The sequence below is a fragment of the Culex pipiens genome, chromosome 1 (assembly GCF_016801865.2).
Source record: "Culex pipiens pallens isolate TS chromosome 1, TS_CPP_V2, whole genome shotgun sequence".
NCBI lineage: Eukaryota > Metazoa > Arthropoda > Insecta > Diptera > Culicidae > Culex > Culex pipiens.
The window spans coordinates 75380158-75402321 of NC_068937.1; the positions used below are offsets into that span (position 1 = coordinate 75380158).

Sequence of the window (22164 nt, forward strand, 5' to 3'; positions counted from 1 at the left end):
TCATGGTAAACTACACAGCAGCTTGACAGAAAGTTTAACTTCATGTTGCACTTTTAATTTCTCGATTCAAAATTGTGTTTTTTTTTTTTTGTTAAATTTTATCAATTCAATGCAACTATTTAAGCTGTAAAGGTGGTTTATTTATACAACAACAAGCCTTACCCGACAAACTTCGTTCTGCTTTTTTTCGTTTGTTGACGTTTTTCACTTGTTTGCTTATTCAGCCTCCTGTGATCAAAATTTGGTTTTACGTAACTTTTCCCATACAATCTGCAGATTTTCCGGAATCGGTTCCAGAGTGGCCAAAGTTGTATCTTTTTGGCGTAAGAACCTTCCTTGGGCTTACACGAATCTAACGCAACAAAAAGCGCCTCGATCCGACGTTCCGTGTTGAATTGATTCGCGTTCGAACAAAACCGTCGAATTTATATATATATATATATATATATATATATATATATATATATATATATATATATATATATATATATATATATATATATATAGAAGATAGATATGTATTAATATTTTAATTGACAAACCAACCAAAATAGCATGCCTGAATTTTGGTTACCTGTAAAATCTTCATGGAAATTAAACAATTTAAATATGTTTCATATCAATATAATTTACTTCGTTATTATTCTTTTATACTTTTCTTGGTAATAATAAAATTTACATCAAGTTTTGTTCGTTTCTGAACAACATAATCTAACGCTATTCATTTTTTCTTAGGTAAAACAGTGTATCATATGTGTAATATAATGACTATTTTTATTTATCGTGTCATTCTTCAAGAATTTGTTCAGATAAAACCAAATAAAAATTCTAACAAATGTTTGGCCCCCCAAAAACACAAGTTGTGAAGAAAGTTTTGCCTTGAGTGTGTTTATAAAAGCTTTTTACTACATGTTATTTTTTTCTACATAGTTTGTCATATACTGCGAAGATCTCAATAGTTCTAGAAATATATAGAATCATCTGTTAATTGTGTTTGAGCGATACTTTTAACATTTCAGTAAAGATTGAGAATGATTTTATTTTCATTTTAGAAAAATCTTGAATGCTCAAACAAAACTAATGATTAAATAATCGTTTAAAACAAATTATTTTGCAAGGAAATCTCAACAGTAGTTAGGTAATTATTCCTCCTTCCAGCCTCTTTTTGTGTTCTTATTTTTTATACAATTGTTGTGATATTGTGCATCTGTAAAACAAACTGGGCATAATTTGATAAAAATAAATCATAAATAAATATCAGGTAAAATATAAACAACTTGCACCAAAAATGCTTTTAAGATAATTCAAGTATGTAATAAAACGCAAAATAACAGTTATTCAATAATTTGTTCAGTTGTTGAAATAAGTAAGAAGGTATACCACGATGCTGGGCAACCAATGGATTTGACTAGTTGAAAATGACTAGAATAACTTTCTTTAATCATCAATAAACAAAGGAAGCTTGCTGACAGGAAAGTTTGTGCTTTCAGCCCTAAATTTGATCAATCTGAATTTGATTGCTTATGTGATTTAACACGAGTACAGATTACTATCATTTGTTATGAATTTCATTAGACTGCTATTTTTCTAGTGTCTTATATATGTTGCTACTAGTATTTCTAATTGGATAAAGCCCATCTTCAAAATGATACATAAAAGTACATATTTATCAGAAGTTGTGTTGCATTAATAAATTGATTGAACGAAAAATCACGTTTAATGCATCTGCTTGTTTTATAGGTTTAAAATCAACTTTCTTTGAATACGTCTTAACAGCCATCTCTCTAGACCTCTCTAAAACATATTGAATTTTCATTATTTATTCATTATTATAAACTCATTTAGTAAAATGCATTTAAAGAACGTGCACTGCCGTTCTACGCATAATTGTCCCATGTTCAAAAAAGTGCAACTGAGAAAAACGCGATTGAAATTTGTCGATCGATTTCTGTGTTTCTACGCATAATTGTCCCGTGGGTTCTTATTCGCCCTGTATGTCCCCAATCGCCCCAGTTAATAGTTTATCACTCTTTTTTATAATCCTCTTGCTATACAGTTTTTGATGAGTTTCCGAACAAAGTAATAGGGGGGGGGGGTTAGGGGTTCGAAAAGTATACGACAAACTAAACTTAAAAATGTCAAAAGGTCAAAATCGTCAAAACATGTCGTGGGACAATTATGCTTAGAACGGCAGTGCACATGTAAAAATTATAGCATGCAATTTATAGTTCTTCAAAGTAACAAGACTTCTAAAACTTATTTAGAATTTAAACAGTTGTTTTATCGGGAGGAAGATTGCAATCCAACTAGAAATACTCTCTCATAAAAAAATACTGCACATTAATATAGCTGCACTGAATCGTAATGCCAATCATCTGTCATGTATATCAAAATTTCGACGATAAACCACGGAGGATTAACGAAGTTTTGAATACTTCTGGATAGTTCAAATACTGTTGTTTTGTATAGTTTGTCGAGAAAAAAAGTTAACTTAAATGCAAAACAAATAATAAAAGGTTTCTATCATTCACAGTATTAAAAGTTAAAAAGGGTCAAATTCCAGCCTTCATTTTTAAAACATAAGAAATAATCAAAACAATCATGTTGGATACACGAAGAAAAAAAGTTCCTAAAATCGTGAACAAGCGTTCATGAAAATGGGAACCACCAACAAAGTGTTCAAATTTCATGGTACGTTTTTCAAAATCGTACCATGGGATTTGAAAACTTTGTTCGAGGTTCCCATTTTCATGAACGTTTGTTCACGATTTTGGGAACTCTTTTTTCTCCGTGTAAAGTACTATTCTTCAGAATGATAGTATAACTTTACAAATGATAGTATAACGAATCAACTATTTTTGCGATAAATATGTTCTAAAAACTTTTGTTTTGTTCATTTAGTAGGAATGTTTGAGCTCACCATGTTTCTCAATTGTCTGGTATTAGACGAAATGTCGTTTTGGGAACAAGATTAACCTTTGTTATCGTCAACCCGTCATTGATTTAAATTGACACGGAAGCATGTGAAGCTCAAACCAAATTTGTTCGTGGATTGCATTGCGTTCTGTGTTTCAATTGTTTTGCGTAACCCAAAACTAGTGCATTTACATTTTATCTTGATCTTCGTGAGCTTTCTTGACGATCGCCAGTTTCGAGTGAGGAGAAGCTGGTGAGAGCATCCGGTATGGTGGGTCTTTGGTTCCGTGCAGCACTAGTGAGAATTCTTTTAACCATCCCGTTCGCGGTTCCTTTGAATTGAATGTAGCCTGTAATATCAAAGGTGCTTGTTAGAATAAACATTATTCTTTGATTCTAACTATAACCAAGTACCTCAAGCAACCAAGTACCCTCCGGGTATTCGCCCCATGTGTGTGTGGTCATAAACGGCCACTTTGTAAATCCATCTCTATGATCGTCATCGTTGGCTCGACGACTTAGTATCATGGACCTGAAAAAAAATACTGAACATGTAGTCTCATAATCTATAAAACAGTAGCAAATTACTTAGTTCCCATCGGAGAAGTGACAAACAACTCCAAATCACCGCGTCTACTTGCATTAGCTGTTATAACCGCTTGCACATGTTCCAGATACCGAAGCTCGGTATCAGTCCCTTTGCATGCATCAGTTTTGATGCTCAGCAAAAGTGACCCCTTTGATGGAATTTGGCTGCAATAAATCACACAACGTCAGTACTTATCAACAGTCTAAACAAGCTGGTTTGCATACTGTGCTTCCAAAATCGCCCCGGCTTCGCAATGATAACGTGGAGGAACCGTACGCCACTTCTTGGCCAGAGATACCATGGCACCCGCGTCAAGGACTCCGAAGCCGAACAAATGGTTAAACTCAAGTCCAACACCATTCATTGTCCAGTGGAAACGATTTTTCGCGTCAAACAAGGAGTTCCTCTTGGACGTCAGCACCGTAAGGTGTTGAATGTCTCGCCATGTAAGCGAGGGGCTAGAAAATTATAATAACCGTTAGTTTATCTTTACCAAATTCGATATCCAATTCTTGCTCATTCCTATTTTTATTCCCGACTCCGGCATTTCAAAATAAGCTTCAGCTCTCTCAAACTGTTATTTATACATGATTACTTTTAAAAGCTTGAACTCTGACTCAAAACCTCCAATTTTGACTCGAGTTTCTTGGGGTTTGTCGCTTCCGACAACAACTACTAGTCCTCAAAGAGTTCCGACTACACCTACTAACATTGAGTACTTCTCTATTACTTTGATTCATCAAAACTACAAGATCATGTTCCGGAACTTCAGTAGTTCCCTACTATAAGTCCTACTTTAACATCTTTACAAACTTCAATTGCGTGAAATACAGCCTGCGTGTATGTAAATTACTTACTTAGCTTCCAATGCAAGAGCAAATACTCCTGCAGCTTCCGGTGCAGCAGCACTCGTCCCAGAATGGGTAGTTGTGCACTTTCCATACAGGTCGGTCGTGGCCTGCAACGAAAATAATCTGAAATAAAACAACACTACGTTTGCTAACGCTCAGGAACCTACCACTCCAGTGTTTGGATCCTTTGCTCCGTTACTAAACGTACTGGCCAATGTAGAACTACAGCTCTCGTCGTAATGGGCGTTTTGACCGTCGTTGATCGCACTGTTGATCGAAATCGTCCACATGGAAGCAGCATAGCCATCGCAATTACAATCGTCCTCCTCTCCGCCATCACCCGACGCCCAAACGTAAATGTTGCCCAAACCGTTGCGCCCTTCGTTTACTCCTTGAACTATGGCTCGCATGGTCGCGTTACGTGGCCCATCAACCGTCTTGCCGTCGTCTGTTGGACCCCACGAAGCACTGTATATGTGGATTTTATGGGGTTCGTGGCCCATCGAGTTTGCCTCGATAAGATCCGTCATGTAGGGTTGATCCAGCATTCTGATTCCGGCAATCTTTGAATCATAAGCGACGCCAACACCACAAATGCCATTATCACGAGCCGCCGCTACTTCCCCAGCGCATCGAGTACCGTGGCTTAAATGATGGCATTCAGATATGTTAGATAACGATTGAAATCCCAAACCCACAGCAAACAGCCGAGAGAAAAAGGCCTCAGATTTTTCTGGGAGTATAATGGAGAGAATACATGCAATACAGTCATCCACAAATATTGTAGCATTTAAGAAGGGTGATGGAAAGTTCTGAGGGCTTGTGACGAATATATCACACTATGTCTCTTTACTCTCAGCCTAAAAGCTTTTTTCTCTCGAATGGATTCTGTTTGGTATGTATGTCTGAGACTGATTTATAGCATATCGTCACAATTACCTATTAAACCAGTCATCTGTGTAACGTGGATATGGATACGCATCATTACTGCTAAAGTCATAGCTAGCTTCCGCGTTCTGGAATTAAAATATATTAAAATATATATATATACAGCAATTCCCCACGAAAACAGCATGGAAAAAAACAAAAGTGCTCGGATCGGGCTCAAAATTTTTCTGGGGGTTCCCTGGCCGAAATAATTAGACCCGTATTTTTTTGTTTGGCCATTAGGGTGACCTACGCCGTGTTAGGGTGGTCTGAAAAATGGCCATTTTCGTCGATTTTCGCAAAAACCACTTTTTTCGAAATATCATAACTCCTCGCCATTTTAACCGATTTCAATTGTCTTATACGCAAATAAAAGGTGATAAGTTGACCTTTCATTGAAAAATAATAAGAAGTTTCAAAAGTCTTGCCTAACATATGAAAAGGGCGTATGAAACTTTAAAATGCCGTTTTGACGGTGTCTGGACCAAAGAGCCTATGTCTGGAAATATTTTTATCGGATTCCCCGGACATTTTTACATAACATACTAAAAAATGGGAGGAGTTCATTAACAGGATTCCGAGATATGATTTTTTGAAAATAAAATCCGTGTTTTTCGACGCGCCGCGCGCAAAAACCGGAGAAAGACAAAATTGGCAAAAAATCAACTTTTTTCACTAAAACTGCGATAACTTTAAAATTTCAGTGATGACCTATACATGTCTGGGTACCAAAAGTTGCGTCTTTTAATTACGAAAATTTTGGTACCCAAACATCTATAGGTCATCGCTGAAATTTTAAAGTTATCGCAGTTTTAGTGAAAAAAGTTGATTTTTTGCCAATTTTGTCTTTCTCCGGTTTTTGCGCGCGGCGCGTCGAAAAACACGGATTTTATTTTCAAAAAAACATATCTCGGAATCCTGTTAATGAACTCCTCCCATTTTTTAGTATGTTATGTAAAAATGTCCGGGGAATCCGATAAAAATATTTCCAGACATAGGCTCTTTGGTCCAGACACCGTCAAAACGGCATTTTAAAGTTTCATACGCCCTTTTCATATGTTAGGCTAAATTTTTGAAACTTCTTATTATTTTTCTTTGAAAGGCCAACTTATCACCTTTCATTTGCGTATAAGACAATTGAAATCGGTTAAAATGGCAAGGAGTTATGATTTTTCGAAAAAAGTGGTTTTTGCGAAAATCGACGAAAATGGCAATTTTTCAGACCACCCTAACACGGCGTAGGTCACCCTAATGGCCAAACAAAAAAATACGGGTCTAGTTATTTCGGCCAGGGAACCCCCAGAAAAATTTTGAGCCCGATCCGAGCACTTTTGTTTTTTTCCATGCTGTTTTCGTGGGGAATTGCTGTATATATATATAAAAAAATGCTGTATATATATATATATATATCTCGAGTTTTTTTTGAAAAGGTCCTATAAACAAAATTTCCAATTTTTGCTTTTTGGGTGTTTTTGAATACCCCTGACTCAAGGCGGTTTCAAAAACACCCAAAAAGCAAAAATTGGAAATTTTGTTTATAGGACCTTTTCAAAAAAAACTCGAGATATATACAGCAATTCCCCACGAAAACAGCATGGAAAAAAACAAAAGTGCTCGGATCGGGCTCAAAATTTTTCTGGGGGTTCCCTGGCCGAAATAATTAGACCCGTATTTTTTTGTTTGGCCATTAGGGTGACCTACGGCGTGTTAGGGTGGTCTGAAAAATGGCCATTTTCGTCGATTTTTGCAAAAACCACTTTTTTCGAAAAATCATTACTCCTCGCCATTTCAACCGATTTCAATTATCTTATACGCAAATGAAAGGTGATAAGTTGGCCTTTCAAAGAAAAATAGTAAGAAGTTTCAAAAATTTAGCCTAACATATGAAAAGGGCGTATGAAACTTTAAAATGCCGTTTTGACGGTGTCTGGACCAAAGAGCCTATGTCTGGAAATATTTTTATCGGATTCCCCGGACATTTTTACATAACATACTAAAAAATGGGAGGAGTTCATTAACAGTATTCCGAGATATGATTTTTTGAAAATAAAATCCGTGTTTTTTGACGCGCCGCGCGCAAAAACCGGAGAATGACGAAATTGGCAAAAAATCAACATTTTTCACTAAAACTGCGATAGCTTCAAAATTTCAGCGATGACCTATACATGTCTGGGTACCAAAAGTTGCGTCTTTTAATTACGAAAATTTTGGTACCATAACATCTATAGGTCATCGCTGAAATTTTTAAGTTATCGCAGTTTTAGTGAAAAAAGTTGATTTTTTGCCAATTTTGTCATTTTCCGGTTTTTGCGCGCGGCGCGTCGAAAAACACGGATTTTATTTTCAAAAAATCATATCTCGGAATCCTGTTAATGAACTCCTCCCATTTTTTAGTATGTTATGTAAAAATGTCCGGGGAATCCGATAAAAATATTTCCAGACATAGGCTCTTTGGTCCAGACACCGTCAAAACGGCATTTTAAAGTTTCATACGCCCTTTTCATATGTTAGGCTAGATTTTTGAAACTTCTTACTATTTTTCTTTGAAAGGCCAACTTATCACCTTTCATTTGCGTATAAGACAATTGAAATCGGTTAAAATGGCGAGGAGTTATGATTTTTCGAAAAAAGTGGTTTTTGCGAAAATCGACGAAAATGGCCATTTTTCAGACCACCCTAACACGGCGTAGGTCACCCTAATGGCCAAACAAAAAAATACGGGTCTAATTATTTCGGCCAGGGAACCCCCAGAAAAATTTTGAGCCCGATCCGAGGACTTTTGTTTTTTTCCATGCTGTTTTCGTGGGGAATTGCTGTATATATATATATATATATATATATATATATATATATATATATATATATATATATATATATATATATATATATATATATATAGATATATATATATATATATATATATATATATATATATATATATATATATATATATATATATATATATATATATATATATATATATAGGATTTTTTTATTGATGCCACATTAGGGTGTAATATGGTTGTATGGAAAAAAATAAAGTTGTCCAAACTTAGCGAGCACAGCAATTTTTCGGTTCCTTTTGGAGTCCTAAACAACTACCCAAAGTTTGGGAACGATTGGTTTAGTCCTCACTTTGCGCAAAGCGATTCAATTTTCCATATAAATTTGTATGAGAAAAACCTTTTTTTTTTGGATTTTGATATTTATAAAATCCACGTTTCACGCTGTACTAAAACCGGATTCATATTCGGATGCTCTGAAAGGTGCTCTACAACTTTCCCGAAGAGAGTATGGTGTTAACTTGCTCCTAAAAAAAGATACAGCGTGTTCAAAACTCGTCTAAATCGTGTTTTTTTGCTCGAAAATCACGTTTTAGACGAGTTTTGAGGACGCTGTATCTTCTTTCAGGGACAAGCTAGCACCAAACTCATTTCGGGAAAGTTGTAGAGCACCTTTCAGAGCATCCGAATATGAATCCGGTTTTAGTACAGCTTGAAACGTGGATTTTATAAATATCAAAATCCAAAAAAATGGTTTTCCCATACAAATTTATATGGAAAATAGAATCGCTTTGCGCAAAGTGAGGACTGAACCATTCGTTCCCAAACTTTGGGGAGTTGTTTAGGACCCCAAAAGGAGTTGAAAAATTGCTGTGCTGGAAAATCGATTTTGATATTACACCCGAATGCCACATATTAGATATTACACATACATAATTGAATTTAAGATCCGGGTGCATGTAGTCAACGCCTGTAATTATAAAATATTAATTCTGATTTCGAAAAGTTACTATCAATTCCAAATCATACCGTCGTCCATGATGGCCGTAGTTACGTTTTTCCCGGTGATACCCTGATCCCATGCGGCTTGCACATTCAAATCCAACCGCGGCTTTCCACCATTCTGTCCCGTATTCCTAAGGTACCACTGCAGCGGGAAGTAAGGATCTGTTGGAGCTTTGCCAACGTTAGGATCCGACTTATCGGGAGTGGCAGCCGGAATGGCGGGACGCATGCCGCGCTTTACTCGCTTGAAACCAACTTGCTGCACAGCGGTGTGCACCTAAAAATGCACAAGAATTTGCATTTATTTTTTGTTCCGTTGTCGGTGCACAAATAATCCATTCATACCAGAGATTCCCTTTTCAAGACGCGCGTATGCGCTATGCTTCGACGGGTTCGAGAATGCAGGGCAGTGTGGCGGAAATGAAACTCATGGCCAGCACTTCCGGGAAGCTGTCAAAAGTAATGAAACGGGAATTAAACGTTACAAGCAAGGCTTGGTTTGAATTAAAAGTACCTAAAATCACAGTCTGTGTAATAATAAACTTAGAACTTTTATAAAGTTTTCGACTTTACGACTCAGTCGATACATTTTCAAAATATGTAACACAAAAATATTTATATAGGTTTAAGGTTTATTGTTCACCGTCTTCGCACAGACTGAATATCTTAAAAACTAACATAGAATTAAACAGTCAAAAAACATAAAAATCAAAGAGCTAGAATTTTTCGTTTGAAACGTTCTCTGGTCATGCTAGGCTCGTACTCGTCAGATACGGAGTTGAACATTCGGCAGCAGCGGTCAATTGGTCGGTTGTATCCATATAGAGTACGATGGAAGGGAATCCTCAGAAGGGGCTGGTTCCTCAGCGTCCGCGTTGGTCTATGCACCGTGATTTCTTCTCGGAGTTGCGGGCAATCGATGCGACCGGTCAGAACATCGAAGACGAACATCCGTTGAAGAAAGGTTCGCCACTTTTCTAGTGACACCATTTCCAGCAATGTGCATCTGTCGCTGTAGCTCGACCGCCAAACGCCGTTCCTCCAAGGCAGACGGCGAAGGGCATAAAGAGTGAAACGGCGCTGAACTTTCTCCAAGCGATCACGTTGATGTTCTCGAACTCAGCAGTGTTGCGACGCAGAAATCCAAGCAACGCGAACGCTTTAGCTGTTGTGGAAGAGACATGCTCCGAGAAGCTCAGCTTGCGGTCGATCAGCAGACCGAGATCCCTGATTGAGCAGACGCGGTCCATTTCGTGGCGGTCGAAGGTGTAATCGTACCGAATTGGAGCGGGTGATCTGGTGAAGCTGATGCTTTTACATTTGCTGGGGTTCACCTTCATTCCGTTGAGATTACACCACTCCTGAATCGCGTCGATGTCCTGTTGAAGAGCGACGCAATCAATGGTGGACGCCACGGTACGGAAGATCTTCAAGTCATCAGCATACAGCAGTTTTTGAGACTGCAACCTTTGGCAGATGTCGTTGACGAAGAGAATGAAGATCAGTGGTCCCAGATGGCTTCCTTGGGGGACTCCAGATGGAATCGGGAAATTCCTCGATTGGACGCCACCGAGACGGACGTAGCCAAACCGCCCCGAAAGGTACGAACGGATCCATGCTGTCAGCCACCTTGGGAACCCCAGCCAGTCTAACTTAGCGATAATAAGCGTGTGGGGTACCTTGTCGAACGCTTTGGCGAAGTCGAAGTAGATCGCGTCAGTTTGCTTGAACTTTTCGAGGTTTTCATTCAGTGCGCTGACGTACGCCATCAGGTTGGATACCGTGGACCGTTTTTCGACAAAACCGTGCTGGAACTCGGAAATTACTACCTGGGCGGCAGAGTACATTCCCTCGTGGATAAGCACCTCGAAAACTTTGGGCTACTACTTTAAACAACCTTAATCATATCCACAGGCGGTACCAGGGGGTCAGGTCTTTACATTGTAATTATAGGTGTAAGAGTCTCCTTGGAGTTAGTACAGACAAAAATGTACCAGACCAAATAGAGTCGCTGATTGGCTGGTCGGGACTCGCTATCCAAAGATCTTCGGATTACCCCAGGGTGGACGGGAACTAGCTTTATTCAAAAAAGAAATAATTTTGTGTTCAATCACAATCTGTGATTTTTCAGTTCAATTTTATCAAAAAAAACTTAATCCACCTTAAGGTGGTTGGTGCCTTCCTCGCATTCATGTTGTATTTTAGGTTGTATTTACAAATTAATTTAAGAGTTTTGTTTTTATTTTTTTCATTTATTTTTTATAATTATTGGTTTTACTTGAACAGCAATTTTCAATTCTTTTTTTCACCAACTCTCCAAAATAAAGGAGAAAAGTCCCATGAGTTATATATTTCAGAAAAAAGTTCGTGTAAATCTTTGTCGAGACAAAATGATGCAGCAACATAATTAATACAGATTTTTTCCAGAAGAGACGCAGACACTGCTTAAGCAATGTGGCAACCGGGCGATACGCATGCAAGGGGGTGTGGCTGCCAATCCCCCGCATGGTCAAACCAAAATTCCTACGCATGCTGCGCGACTCTCGCGCGTAAGCAAAAAGATCCGGCCTTTGAGGTTATGCAAAAATCACCCTTTTTTGTAGCTTCAAAAAAACTTTTTCTTGGCATAACTTTAAAAGTACTTCATTAAACAGAATAAAATTTAATAGGGTCTTAGGGGACCCCAAAACGAACAGAATAAGGCGGATCCAGCCAAAATCGGTTCAGCCAGTTCTGAGATAATCGTGTGGAAAAAAAATCATGTCTACACACATCCCCACAGACATTTGTTCAGAATTTGAATTCTGAGTCGATAGGTATACGTGAAGGTATATCTAGGAGTTGTATTTAAGAAGTTCATTTTTCGAGTGATTTTATAGCCTTGCCTCAGCGAGGTGAGGAAGGCAAAAAAGATAGTGTTGTCAGTCTCGTTCTTCAGCTTGACAGAAGTAGACGTGTTTTGGTTTTCGTTGCGCGGCAAAGTGCTTACGGATGGAGGTGGGAGAATCTTCAGATGGGGACGAGTTTAGTACCGTAAACGGAACGCGAAAGCGGAAGAACATCAGCGACGGAGCCGTTGTCGGAAATGGCCAAGAGCATCTTCTCAACAACAAGTTCATCCCGCTGGTGGAGAACAACAACAATGGTAAACAAGCCGGGAAAAGAGACGTTCCAACGGTACCAGTGGTTCCAGTGGCCAAGAAACCACTACCTCTGGTAGTAAAGAATACGAGCTACGCCAAGCTTAGGAGTGTAATGTCGTCGAGCACAACCAAGCTTAGTTACAAGCGGACTCCGTTTGGGATCAAATTGCTGTGTATCTCCGAGGAGCGTTTTGAAACCGCTCGGGTCCACTTGATTGAGAACAAAGTGGAGTTCTATACCCACGAGAAACGAAGCGAGCGGCAACTCCGCGTCGTTGTGAGAGAACTTCCACCGGCTTCACCCGAATACGTCAAGAAAAACCTCAAGGAATCGTACAACCTGGATGCTGTGAAGGTGCTCGCCATCAATAGAAAGGGAGAGTTCACCTCCTCAGAGGAAACCCCATGCATTGTTACATTACCCAAGGGGTACACCAACCTGAAGCAGCTGAACCAGGAACTGTCACCTTCAAGAGAAGGTGCAACAACAACTCCCCACAAGACGGACGAGTGCAAAGTCCTTGAAGCCGAGCCGAAGCGGGGTACCAACTGCTCTGGAGCCCACGAAGCCACGGACCGCAGCTGCCCCAAGCGCCTCCAGACTTCATCTGGAGGCGCCAGCAGGCGTCGAAATCGAACCCGCCCACACGGAAGGCGGAGAAGCAGAGTCCAGCAGGTCCGGTGTTCACGCCGGCGGAGTTTCCTCCGATTCCGGGCGCAGTCCTGGACGTAACATCGAAGAATCGCCTTCGACCCGGCACCGGGGCCACACTATAGTACATTGGGTGGCCAAGTTTAAAAAAAAAGTGACGTTCTCTGAATTTTTTTTTTCAAAACTAAACATTTTTAAACATAGCTCAACCCTTTTTTAATATTTTATTAGAACAATTATACATCGTTGGAAAGGTAATGAGATAAGCTATGAAACTATTAGATAGATATAGTGTTGTTTCCAAACCAAAAACTGAAGTTTTCATTGAATTACTGGAGCATTTTTTTAACTTGTTATTTTTTGGGATTGTTAATCGAGTACTTTTTTGCTAAGCGATGCTGAACATGAAACTAAAATCAATTGAAAGATTGGATCATAATCTAACACGAGTGAAATTTCCAATTTGGGATTTTTTGCGTTTTCGGAGATATGCCTTTTTGAACATTTACGTTTTATCAAAATTTGCTGCAATCTACATACGCGTCCGTTTATTTCACTTTCTCTGCTACGTACTTCGTGGGCATCGTCGCTTCAAAAATCAGTACCTGGTATCAACAATTTCGAAAATTTGACTTTATTAGAATTTTCTGTTGCCTACATTTAAAATTGAGTACCTTAGTCAAAATTGTATTCGTACCCAAGTTTCTCAATTATGGATAGAGAATCTCAGTTTGACACCGAAAAAAGTATTCAGTAGAATATTGACGATCAATCCATGAAACTGATCCTATGTTCTATGTTGGTTAGTACAAAACGTCATCAATTGGGTCCTAAAATGATACTTAGATTGCTGATATTATTGTTTACAGCGATAAAGCTTATTTTTCTGAGTACAATGACCCTTTGTACGACCACAAAGAGTTTAAAATGGATTTTTAAATCAATTTTGAAAAATTAACCTCACGGTCCTTCTTGACAGAAAAGCTCCTACTTGACAGCTCGTTCCAAGGGGACCATAGTTGATCCATCGGAAAAATGTTGTCTTGTCAAAAAAAAAATTTGCATTAAAATGAAAAAAAGTGATCAGAAATGGTTTTTAATCGTGTTTTTTACCGTTGTACATAAAAATTGACATAGGGCTTTAATACCCAATTGGGAGGGTTGGAAGCAACCGGACCCTAAGATGACAGTTCTCGTGAGTTGCGTGTATTCACCGACAGATGGCAAGTGGGCCTCGTCGGAAACATTTTTTTCGTGACGGCTTTTGTGGCACGCTCACTTCAACTGTTCTAGACTAATATTTGAACGTGGCGTATCTCTAAACAAGTTTTCAAAGAAAATGATTCCAGAATGCTTATTTTGTCGTTTTAAATCAAAACAAGGCAAAAACTATATTTATTTAAACTACACGCAGAAAAATTAAGGGTTATCAAATTGATAAATAACATTATCAACATCACTAGTTTAAAGTTATTGTTTTGATAACGTTGATTTATCGTTTTGATAAATTTTAACCATCAAAACGATAATAATTTTAATTGTTTTGATAATTTTTATTGTTTTGATAAATAAAATTTTCACGCAATTTTTGGCATGCACGTTTTTTCCTTCAATCAAAGCATAAACAATTATTTAGCGACGTGCTGGAAGAAGCTTAACAAATAATCATGTTCAAAAGAAGTTTAGGAGGCCGGAAATGCTGCAGCGACTTCTGTCCCGCGTGTTTCCCGTGGAAAACTGCATCTTCCAAACCTCCGGGAACGGCGACAAAGTGCGTGATCAAAGCTGGAGAAATCGGCTGCTTTTCCGGCATAACCATTTCCGACCCGGAGAAATAGCAGCAAAATACTGTTGCTTATAGAAGAGGGAGCAAGTATTGTTTTTAAATTAAGGGTACCTTTTGATTGTTTTTTGATGATTCTGGGTTCGATTCCCATCTGCTCCAACCTTCCATCGGATGAGGAAGTAAAATATCGGTACCGGCCTTGGTTGTTAGGCCGTTAAGTCATTCCAGGTATAGGAGTCGTCTCCATGCCATAAGTACAAACAACACACCAAACCAAGCCTACTACTTGGACTCGCAATCCAAAGGTCGTCAGTTCAAACACTGGGGTGGAAGGTTCCTTGGAGTAAAAAGAGGTTTGGGTGCTCTCCCCATTCAAGCCTTCGGACTCCTAGGTTCGAGCAGAAACTTGCAATAGAGACCACAAAAGACCCGGGGGTCGTTAATGTGGATGGTTTGATTTTTTTGATTGTGCTAACTCCCCGAATTTTGCATTGAACCAGGTATTTGGACGCCGTCAGACTGCTTACTGGATGGATTTGACCTTGAGATGTGCTAGGATGCTTGCGAAGAGTTGCCTTCGCAAAACAACATTGCTCACACTGTGTCGGAGTTGTTGGTCGAGCAGAGTTCCGAGGCGATTGATTCATCATCGAGGCAGCATCCGTTCGCTCATTCTCCGATCACATTGCCCAGTAAGTAACCCAGTAGATCAACGACGTGATTAATGCATATTTGGAAATTGAGTCTCACCGTAGATAGCAAGGAGAGCCAGAATGCGTCAGAAAGCTGAGCAGAACCAGCGTCGGAAAAGGATAAATTCGCACATTTATGAGAAAAAAACAATTATCTATAAGTATTTTGCTTTTGTTTCATTTGAAATTAAAGAAAAAAGAAAAAAGAAACATACAGAAAATGTTGATGAATATATTTTTTATTTCGATAAAAACACTTTATAGTTTTGATAAAAATATTTATCAAAACGATCAATATTTTTATCGATTAGATAAATTTTGCAAGTGACGTTTATTTATGACATTTATCAAAATGATAATAAATACATTTTGTCAAAATGATAAATTTCGGTTGTCAAATTGACAGGATAATTTTATTTATCGAATTGATAATTCTTTTTTCTGCGTGTATTCGCCATTTTCAAAAGTTTGGCTAGATAATATCGAAGGCCGCCATCTTACACTGAGCAAAAATCCCACGGTTTATCGAAGTGTTCTACACATGATCTGACCCTGCTGTACAGAGCACTCAAATATCAATCGCAAAACACTTGAATTTTGGGCACCAAAATATACTGTCAATTCAATAGCAAAACACTTGAATTTGACGTGTTGCGTCACATGAAATACAATATTATATTTATTGGTTTTAAATAGCTTTTCTTTCTATAATCAATGCATGTTTGCATGTAAAAGAAATGGATTTCGATTTTTTTTTAATTAAGAAGATGTTGCGCAATTAATTTTTTTGGCTGCTTTTATTTTCTAACTTCAAGAACAACTTGGTGTGTAAAAATTTTGTAATTTTTTTCATCCGGTTGTCCCGACACTACCACTGCTTCCTGGGAGGTTCCTCAGCGTCGGCGAGTGAAGCACCGGTGCCGGCGGAGATGGAGGCCACTTGAGAATCTTCTTGTTGATGCGGAATTCTCTTTGGTAGAACCGCGGTGGTTCCATCGACTCAAACTGTGCCTTGCCCATCCGAATGACGCATAGCTTGGCCCCTGCATCCGAATCTTGCTTCTCACTGGCACCGCTTCCTGGTACGGCATCTGCAGCTCTCTCGCATCCTTCCTGTGAATCATACAAAATAAATCCAAAAATCAAAACAAAACCCCACAACAAAAATTCTCTCTCCACTCACCAAATAGTCCGGAAAGGAACTTTATCACAAGAGTTGGCTTCTATCCGGGAATCCGGGAGACCAAGCCCTTCCGCTGGCCATACGGAGCCCGAGCCCGAGGACGCAGTCTTGTGGCGATGCTCATCTTCACGGTCACAATCCGGGCAGGCAATTTACTGGACTGGAACATGGCGGCAGCGAACTCACGCGGTCTGCGAAAAACGAACACACCGGACGGCCAAAACTTTCAAATGAGGAAACAAAGCAAAGTCTCATGAAGCTGTCGCGAACCTGCATTTCAAATCAAAACAAGATCAATTTCAAGTGTTTTCCTCATCACTTTGAATAGTTCAACACAGTGGGGCAAATTCATGAGCAAAACACTTGTAATTTTTGAGCCACCCGAATGAAAATAAGGTGTCAAAAAATACCAAAAAGTCAATCGCCAAAACACTTGAATTTAATAATGGATTGGATTGAAATTGAAACACAAACAAATTAGATCTAAGATGCGGCTTAATTGAATCATTCAAGTGTTTGGGCACTTGGAAAAAATGGGTGGCGTATTTTCAGTGTAGGCCCACTGGGCCCACAAAACAAGGTACGCTCAGTTTATATGAAAGCTGTCAACATGCTCCCGGGCTGGTTGGAAGGGTCTCAAGTTATCGAGGTTTTTAAGCGAAGATGGCGTTCGAATGGTGAACGTCCGAAATGTCAAAATCGCGCAGAAGCACCAACATTAGAAAAAAATGTGGCTGTCATGCCATGGCACCCTTTTTTCGTAATGTTGGTACCACTGCGTGATTTTGACATTTCGGGCGTTCACCTTTCGAACGCCATTTTCGCTTAAAAACCTGGATATGGCATGGACTCGCAAAAAAAGAAACACACAGCAGTAAATAATAAATATTTGAATTAAAATCCGGGTGCTGAAAAGACAGAATGCGTAACGTGATTTTCGAATGCTCCCAACTGCTCCTCCCCACTGAGAATTTTGGCTCGAGCCATCCCAGTCAAATCAATCCGAATTCTGAAACGGAATCTAATTAGAATCGTATACAAATTCCGTTTCAAACGCAACAACCGGTTCCGTGTTCGAACCGGTTGTTGCGTTTGAAACGGAATTTGTATACGATTCTAATTAGATTCCGTTTCAGAATTCGGATTGATTTGACTGGGCGGTGACTGGGCTACGTTCTCAGCCCAGTTACCGAACAAGTACTCTATATTTTAGTTGATGATTAATCCGCGGTCCAAATGTAGTCGCAAGACCTAATAGAAATAAGTTTTGAGAACAAAAAAAAAAGATATTGTTGTCCTCTATTTTACCATCTGAAAAGTGACCTCCGCGAAGACAACCCGGTCCCGGATCGAACCGAATTAGTTCCGAAAAGAGAGCCTAGGTCCCTAGTTCCGAATAGAAAATTCCCCTTCTCTCTCTTCCATCCCTGGCTACGGGCCTGTAGGTGCCTCACCATTTGCATGCATGCATTTGAAAGAATCATTCAAAACTAATTTTGTGAGCCTTAGAGTCAGAGTACTTTGTCAAGTTTATGTTGGATCCTTTGTGTCTTCCTTGACCGGAACAAAAGTGTTATCGTACCCAATAAATCAACAAATTACAAATCGATTTTTATAAATTTGATAGATAAAAAGTTCGACACGAAAACTCGATTTTGCCTTCCTAATTTTATAAAAGACTCACATAATTGCCTTTTTTTAATATAAATTGGGAGCTTTTTTGTCTAGTCATATAAAATGTGTAGTTTAAGCCTTTTTAAATGCGGGGGAAAAAATAAGATTTAAAACTAATTGTATTGACAGCAATATTAAGTCCCCCACATAATACCATATGTTCCTCCACGTCAACTAAACACTTTCGGCAGCTTACATGCATACGTAATTTAAAGGATATCGTCATATGATGAGACAACAAAACACACACTCACCACGCCAAGGTTAATGAATCCGTTCCGTTCGGCAATTTGGTGCGCTTGCTGCGGCTCCACGCTGCGCTTAAATTTCACCAGGAAGGAGCTGGTGAACACATTGCCAGTTCCTCCGGTGGCCAATTTGCTGCCACTGGTCGTCGCTACTACCAGACAGTAGCAGCCCAGAAGAACTACTACAGCAGGACTACTCGCGACCATCATGACACAGTACTAGTTCAGATTATTTCGCTGAATCCTATTTTTATGGGGTGTTTTATGTTGTATATATGTGTAATGCTCCTGTTGTTGCTACTGCTGGAGATTGGCAACGCGACGAACACAAAGCTTTTTTGACGCAAATCAACCCAGTATACGTGTGTATGCGTGGCAAATTCAGGTTCAAAAATCAATAAAATATGTTTAGCTATCTTTCAACATGGAACAAAAACACCGAAATTCACACTAAGCCTCGCGTTTGAACGCTTTTTTGGCACGGATATAAATCCATGTGGAATCTGGGTACACCGATTCTTGAAATTAGCACTTTCACTGAAACCATATTGTACCGAAGGCTCTATCCATTTTTCACCACGGAGCCTCGCAAACCAAATTTTTCTCGCAGTTTCCTTACAAAATCGTACGTCGCTAAGCAGATTGTAGCAATTTGCTAAAATTCCTACTATTTTCACTCCAGCACTTTTGGGAATACTTTTCAACCTTAGATTTATCCACTCTTTCTACACTCCATGGACCAAACAGTTGTTTCTTGCTACGAATAAGTATAGTGAATGAACGATTTGCTCCTGTAATCTACACTATGTATACATAGTGTATTCGGCGAACAAACGTGTCAAACATCGGAAAATCGGAGCTGGTTATCAGCGATGCTAATGCTCGTGGAAAATCGAGCTTGCGATAACGCTGGAAAACCAAAAAAAGCTAACCATACAGAGTAGTGGCACAAAAAGCTTTCGCTCGTCGCTATCTGAAGCTTTGCAAGCTTTACATAACGTATCAATATTTAAATAGGGTTACGCCAGCTTATGTTTCTGTTGTGTTGTTGTGTGCAACCAACCAAACGGGATCAAGCGACCGCTTCTTACAAATTGAGTTGTTTCCATGTATTTTAGATTTTGCATTATATATATGCCAATAACTCGCATAGGCATTTGGAAGGTGTTAAGAAGACATTACACTACCACAAACAAACAAACTCGCACTTTTTCGTGTTTGACAGTTTGCCAAACTCGCAAACTTGTTTGCGGCAATAGCTCTGCCGAGCTTCGGTGACCCATTTCTACGCTGGCTAGCCGAGCGCGAGGTACTTCAGCTTTTATCGACAAGCCCCGCCCTGAAGAACGTTTGCATCAACCGGATTTAAACGATATTTAGAACTTCCGAGCTCATGTCAAATGGACAAGGACCCAGCGCGTATATAGACCCGAGCAGGGGTAAATAACACGGGAATACCAAATTTTGGTATTACTTGGGCAAATAACAGGAACCAAAATGTGCCCTTGGTTGCCCAGTAATAGATGGTAAAATACCATGATATCATACCAAAGTCTAGTATGTGGAAGGGCACAACAATACCAAACCATGTTATTCCAAGGGTAAAATAATACCTCAAAATAAAACCATTTCAATACCAAGTTGAGGTCTTCTGGATTTTCGAACATGGCTTGAATACCAAAACTTGGTATTGCCATGGTTTAATTTTTAGGTATTCCCGCGCCCTTGGAAAATCAGATTTTGGTATTCCTGTGGTCTTCCAAATACATGATTTTGGTATGATTTGATGGTATTTTACCATCTATTACTGGGCAACCAAGAGCACATTTTGGTCGCTGGTATTTGCACAAGAAATACCAAAATTTGGTATTTTCATGACATTTTTAGTGCAACAGTTGCAGTTAGTGAAAAAACGGAAATGATCCATATGCAACAGCCAAATCTACTCACCTGATGATTCCATGTTGTTCTTAGTGATATTCTTCACCACATTGAATGCATTTGTCATTGATGAACGGCTGTACTTGAAGTTCTTGAAGCTTCTGAAAAATAACAAGATTGAAAAATAAGTATTATTAAAATGAAACTGGATTGAAATTCACCAAAATTCAATAATCTGTTGATTGACTCATTTTTCAAAGTATTTGGTTATCCCAACTTAGAAAAATTTCAACGTTATAACAAAATCTTAGTGGGTATATAAAAAAAATGAAAATCAGCTTTAACACTTTTGGGTTTCAAGTCATTTTAGCGAAAAATTAATTATCTCATCAAAATTTATAAAAAAAAATCCCATAGTTTCAGAGGAATTTGATGAAACCTTTCAATACCAAAATAATACCAAAATGTGGCATCCTGACTTAGAAAATTTTCCACAATGTCAAGTCATTTCTTTAGGGGGTATATCAAAAATGTTTGAAATCAAGTTTGAAATTTCCGGTTTTCAATGAAAGCATTCGCTTTGAGACATCATTTTAGCGCAAAATTAATTATTTTGTCAAAATTGGTCAAAATTTTCCCATAGTTTCAGAGGAATTTGATAAAACACTTTAATACCAAAATAATACCAAAATGTGCCATCCTGAATTTTCCACAATTTCAAGTCATTTCTTTATATCAAAAATGTTTAAAATCAAGTTTGAAAGTAGTTCGTGTTTGGACATTGTCACAGCTAGACGTGTTTCAAGAGCGAGTATCTAAAATCTTCCGATTCGTGACCAGCGTGCGCGCTGCCGGTTCTTTGTTATAAGAACAATAGTTCGTTTGGTTTCTTTTGTTATTTCGATAACGCGGAGTGAAAATGGCGGAAAGTGACCTCAAGACCAACTCCTTGAAGATTCGGTTTGCCGGCAACTGCCGAGAACCTACGGAACCGGAAATCTTTGATTTCATGCGCGGGAAGATGAAGCTGAAGGCGGACCATCTGCTGTCCATGTACAAGGACAAATTGGACGCTTCTGTGATCGTGAAGTTCAAAAACGAGGAAGAATTCAAGGCCACTCTGGCCAGGTTGCCCGGAACCATGGAGTTTGCGTACAACAAGTACGAGTCGACGCAGGTTCGCCTGTCACCGGCAAACGCGGTGGTGAAGTACGTGCGGCTGTTCAACCTGCCGCCGGAGGTTGACGATCGTGAGATCGGGACGGCGCTGTCCAAGTACGGCCGAATCCAGCGGCTGATTCGCGAAAAGTACGGCGAGGAAACGGGTTTCCCCATCTGGACATCCGTCCGAGGAGCGTACATTGAGCTGAAGGAGGGTACGGAGATTCCGGCGTCCCTTCATGTGCGGAACATACGAGCAAGAGTTTTTTACGAAGGTTTGGTCAACAAGTGCTTCCTTTGCGGTGCGACGGACCATATCAAGGCAGAGTGCCCCGAACGGAAAACGGTCAATACCCGGTTGGATGCTAGCCGCGGTTCCTACAGTGCCGCGGTTACTGGTGGAGCTGCTCGGTGGTTCAAGCAGAAAATGGCGGAACCGACCTTGAGCAAGGAACCAGGGGCAACGATGACGAACCTCAACGCTCTGTTTCCTCAAACGGCTTTGATGAAACCGCAGCAGAGTATGGTGGAAGTGAAGGAAAAGGCGCCCCCCGCTGGACCGTCCAGCGGAAAGCAAATCGCAGCAGCGAAGGAGACGGACGATCTTTGGTCTCAAGCGTTAGCAGCAGTCGCGGATCAATTGCAGCAGCCACAACAGGAGAACAAGCAAGAT

The 22164-nt window shown here is 39.4% G+C and overlaps 1 protein-coding gene across 1 annotated transcript; it reads right to left on the reverse strand.

Moving 5' to 3' along the window:
• Positions 1-608: 608 nt before the first annotated feature.
• On the reverse strand, positions 609-19243 carry LOC120425703 (neuroendocrine convertase 2). The gene is made up of 11 exons (XM_039590294.2): positions 18456-19243; positions 9417-9521; positions 9096-9348; positions 8999-9036; positions 5296-5372; positions 4524-5001; positions 4363-4463; positions 3730-3963; positions 3505-3669; positions 3331-3448; positions 609-3266 (listed from the first exon to the last, which is right to left on the reverse strand). The coding sequence occupies exons 1-11, from the start codon at positions 18657-18659 to the stop codon at positions 3105-3107; spliced, it is 1935 nt and encodes a 644-aa protein (XP_039446228.1). The 5' UTR covers positions 18660-19243; the 3' UTR covers positions 609-3104.
• Positions 19244-22164: the final 2921 nt, after the last annotated feature.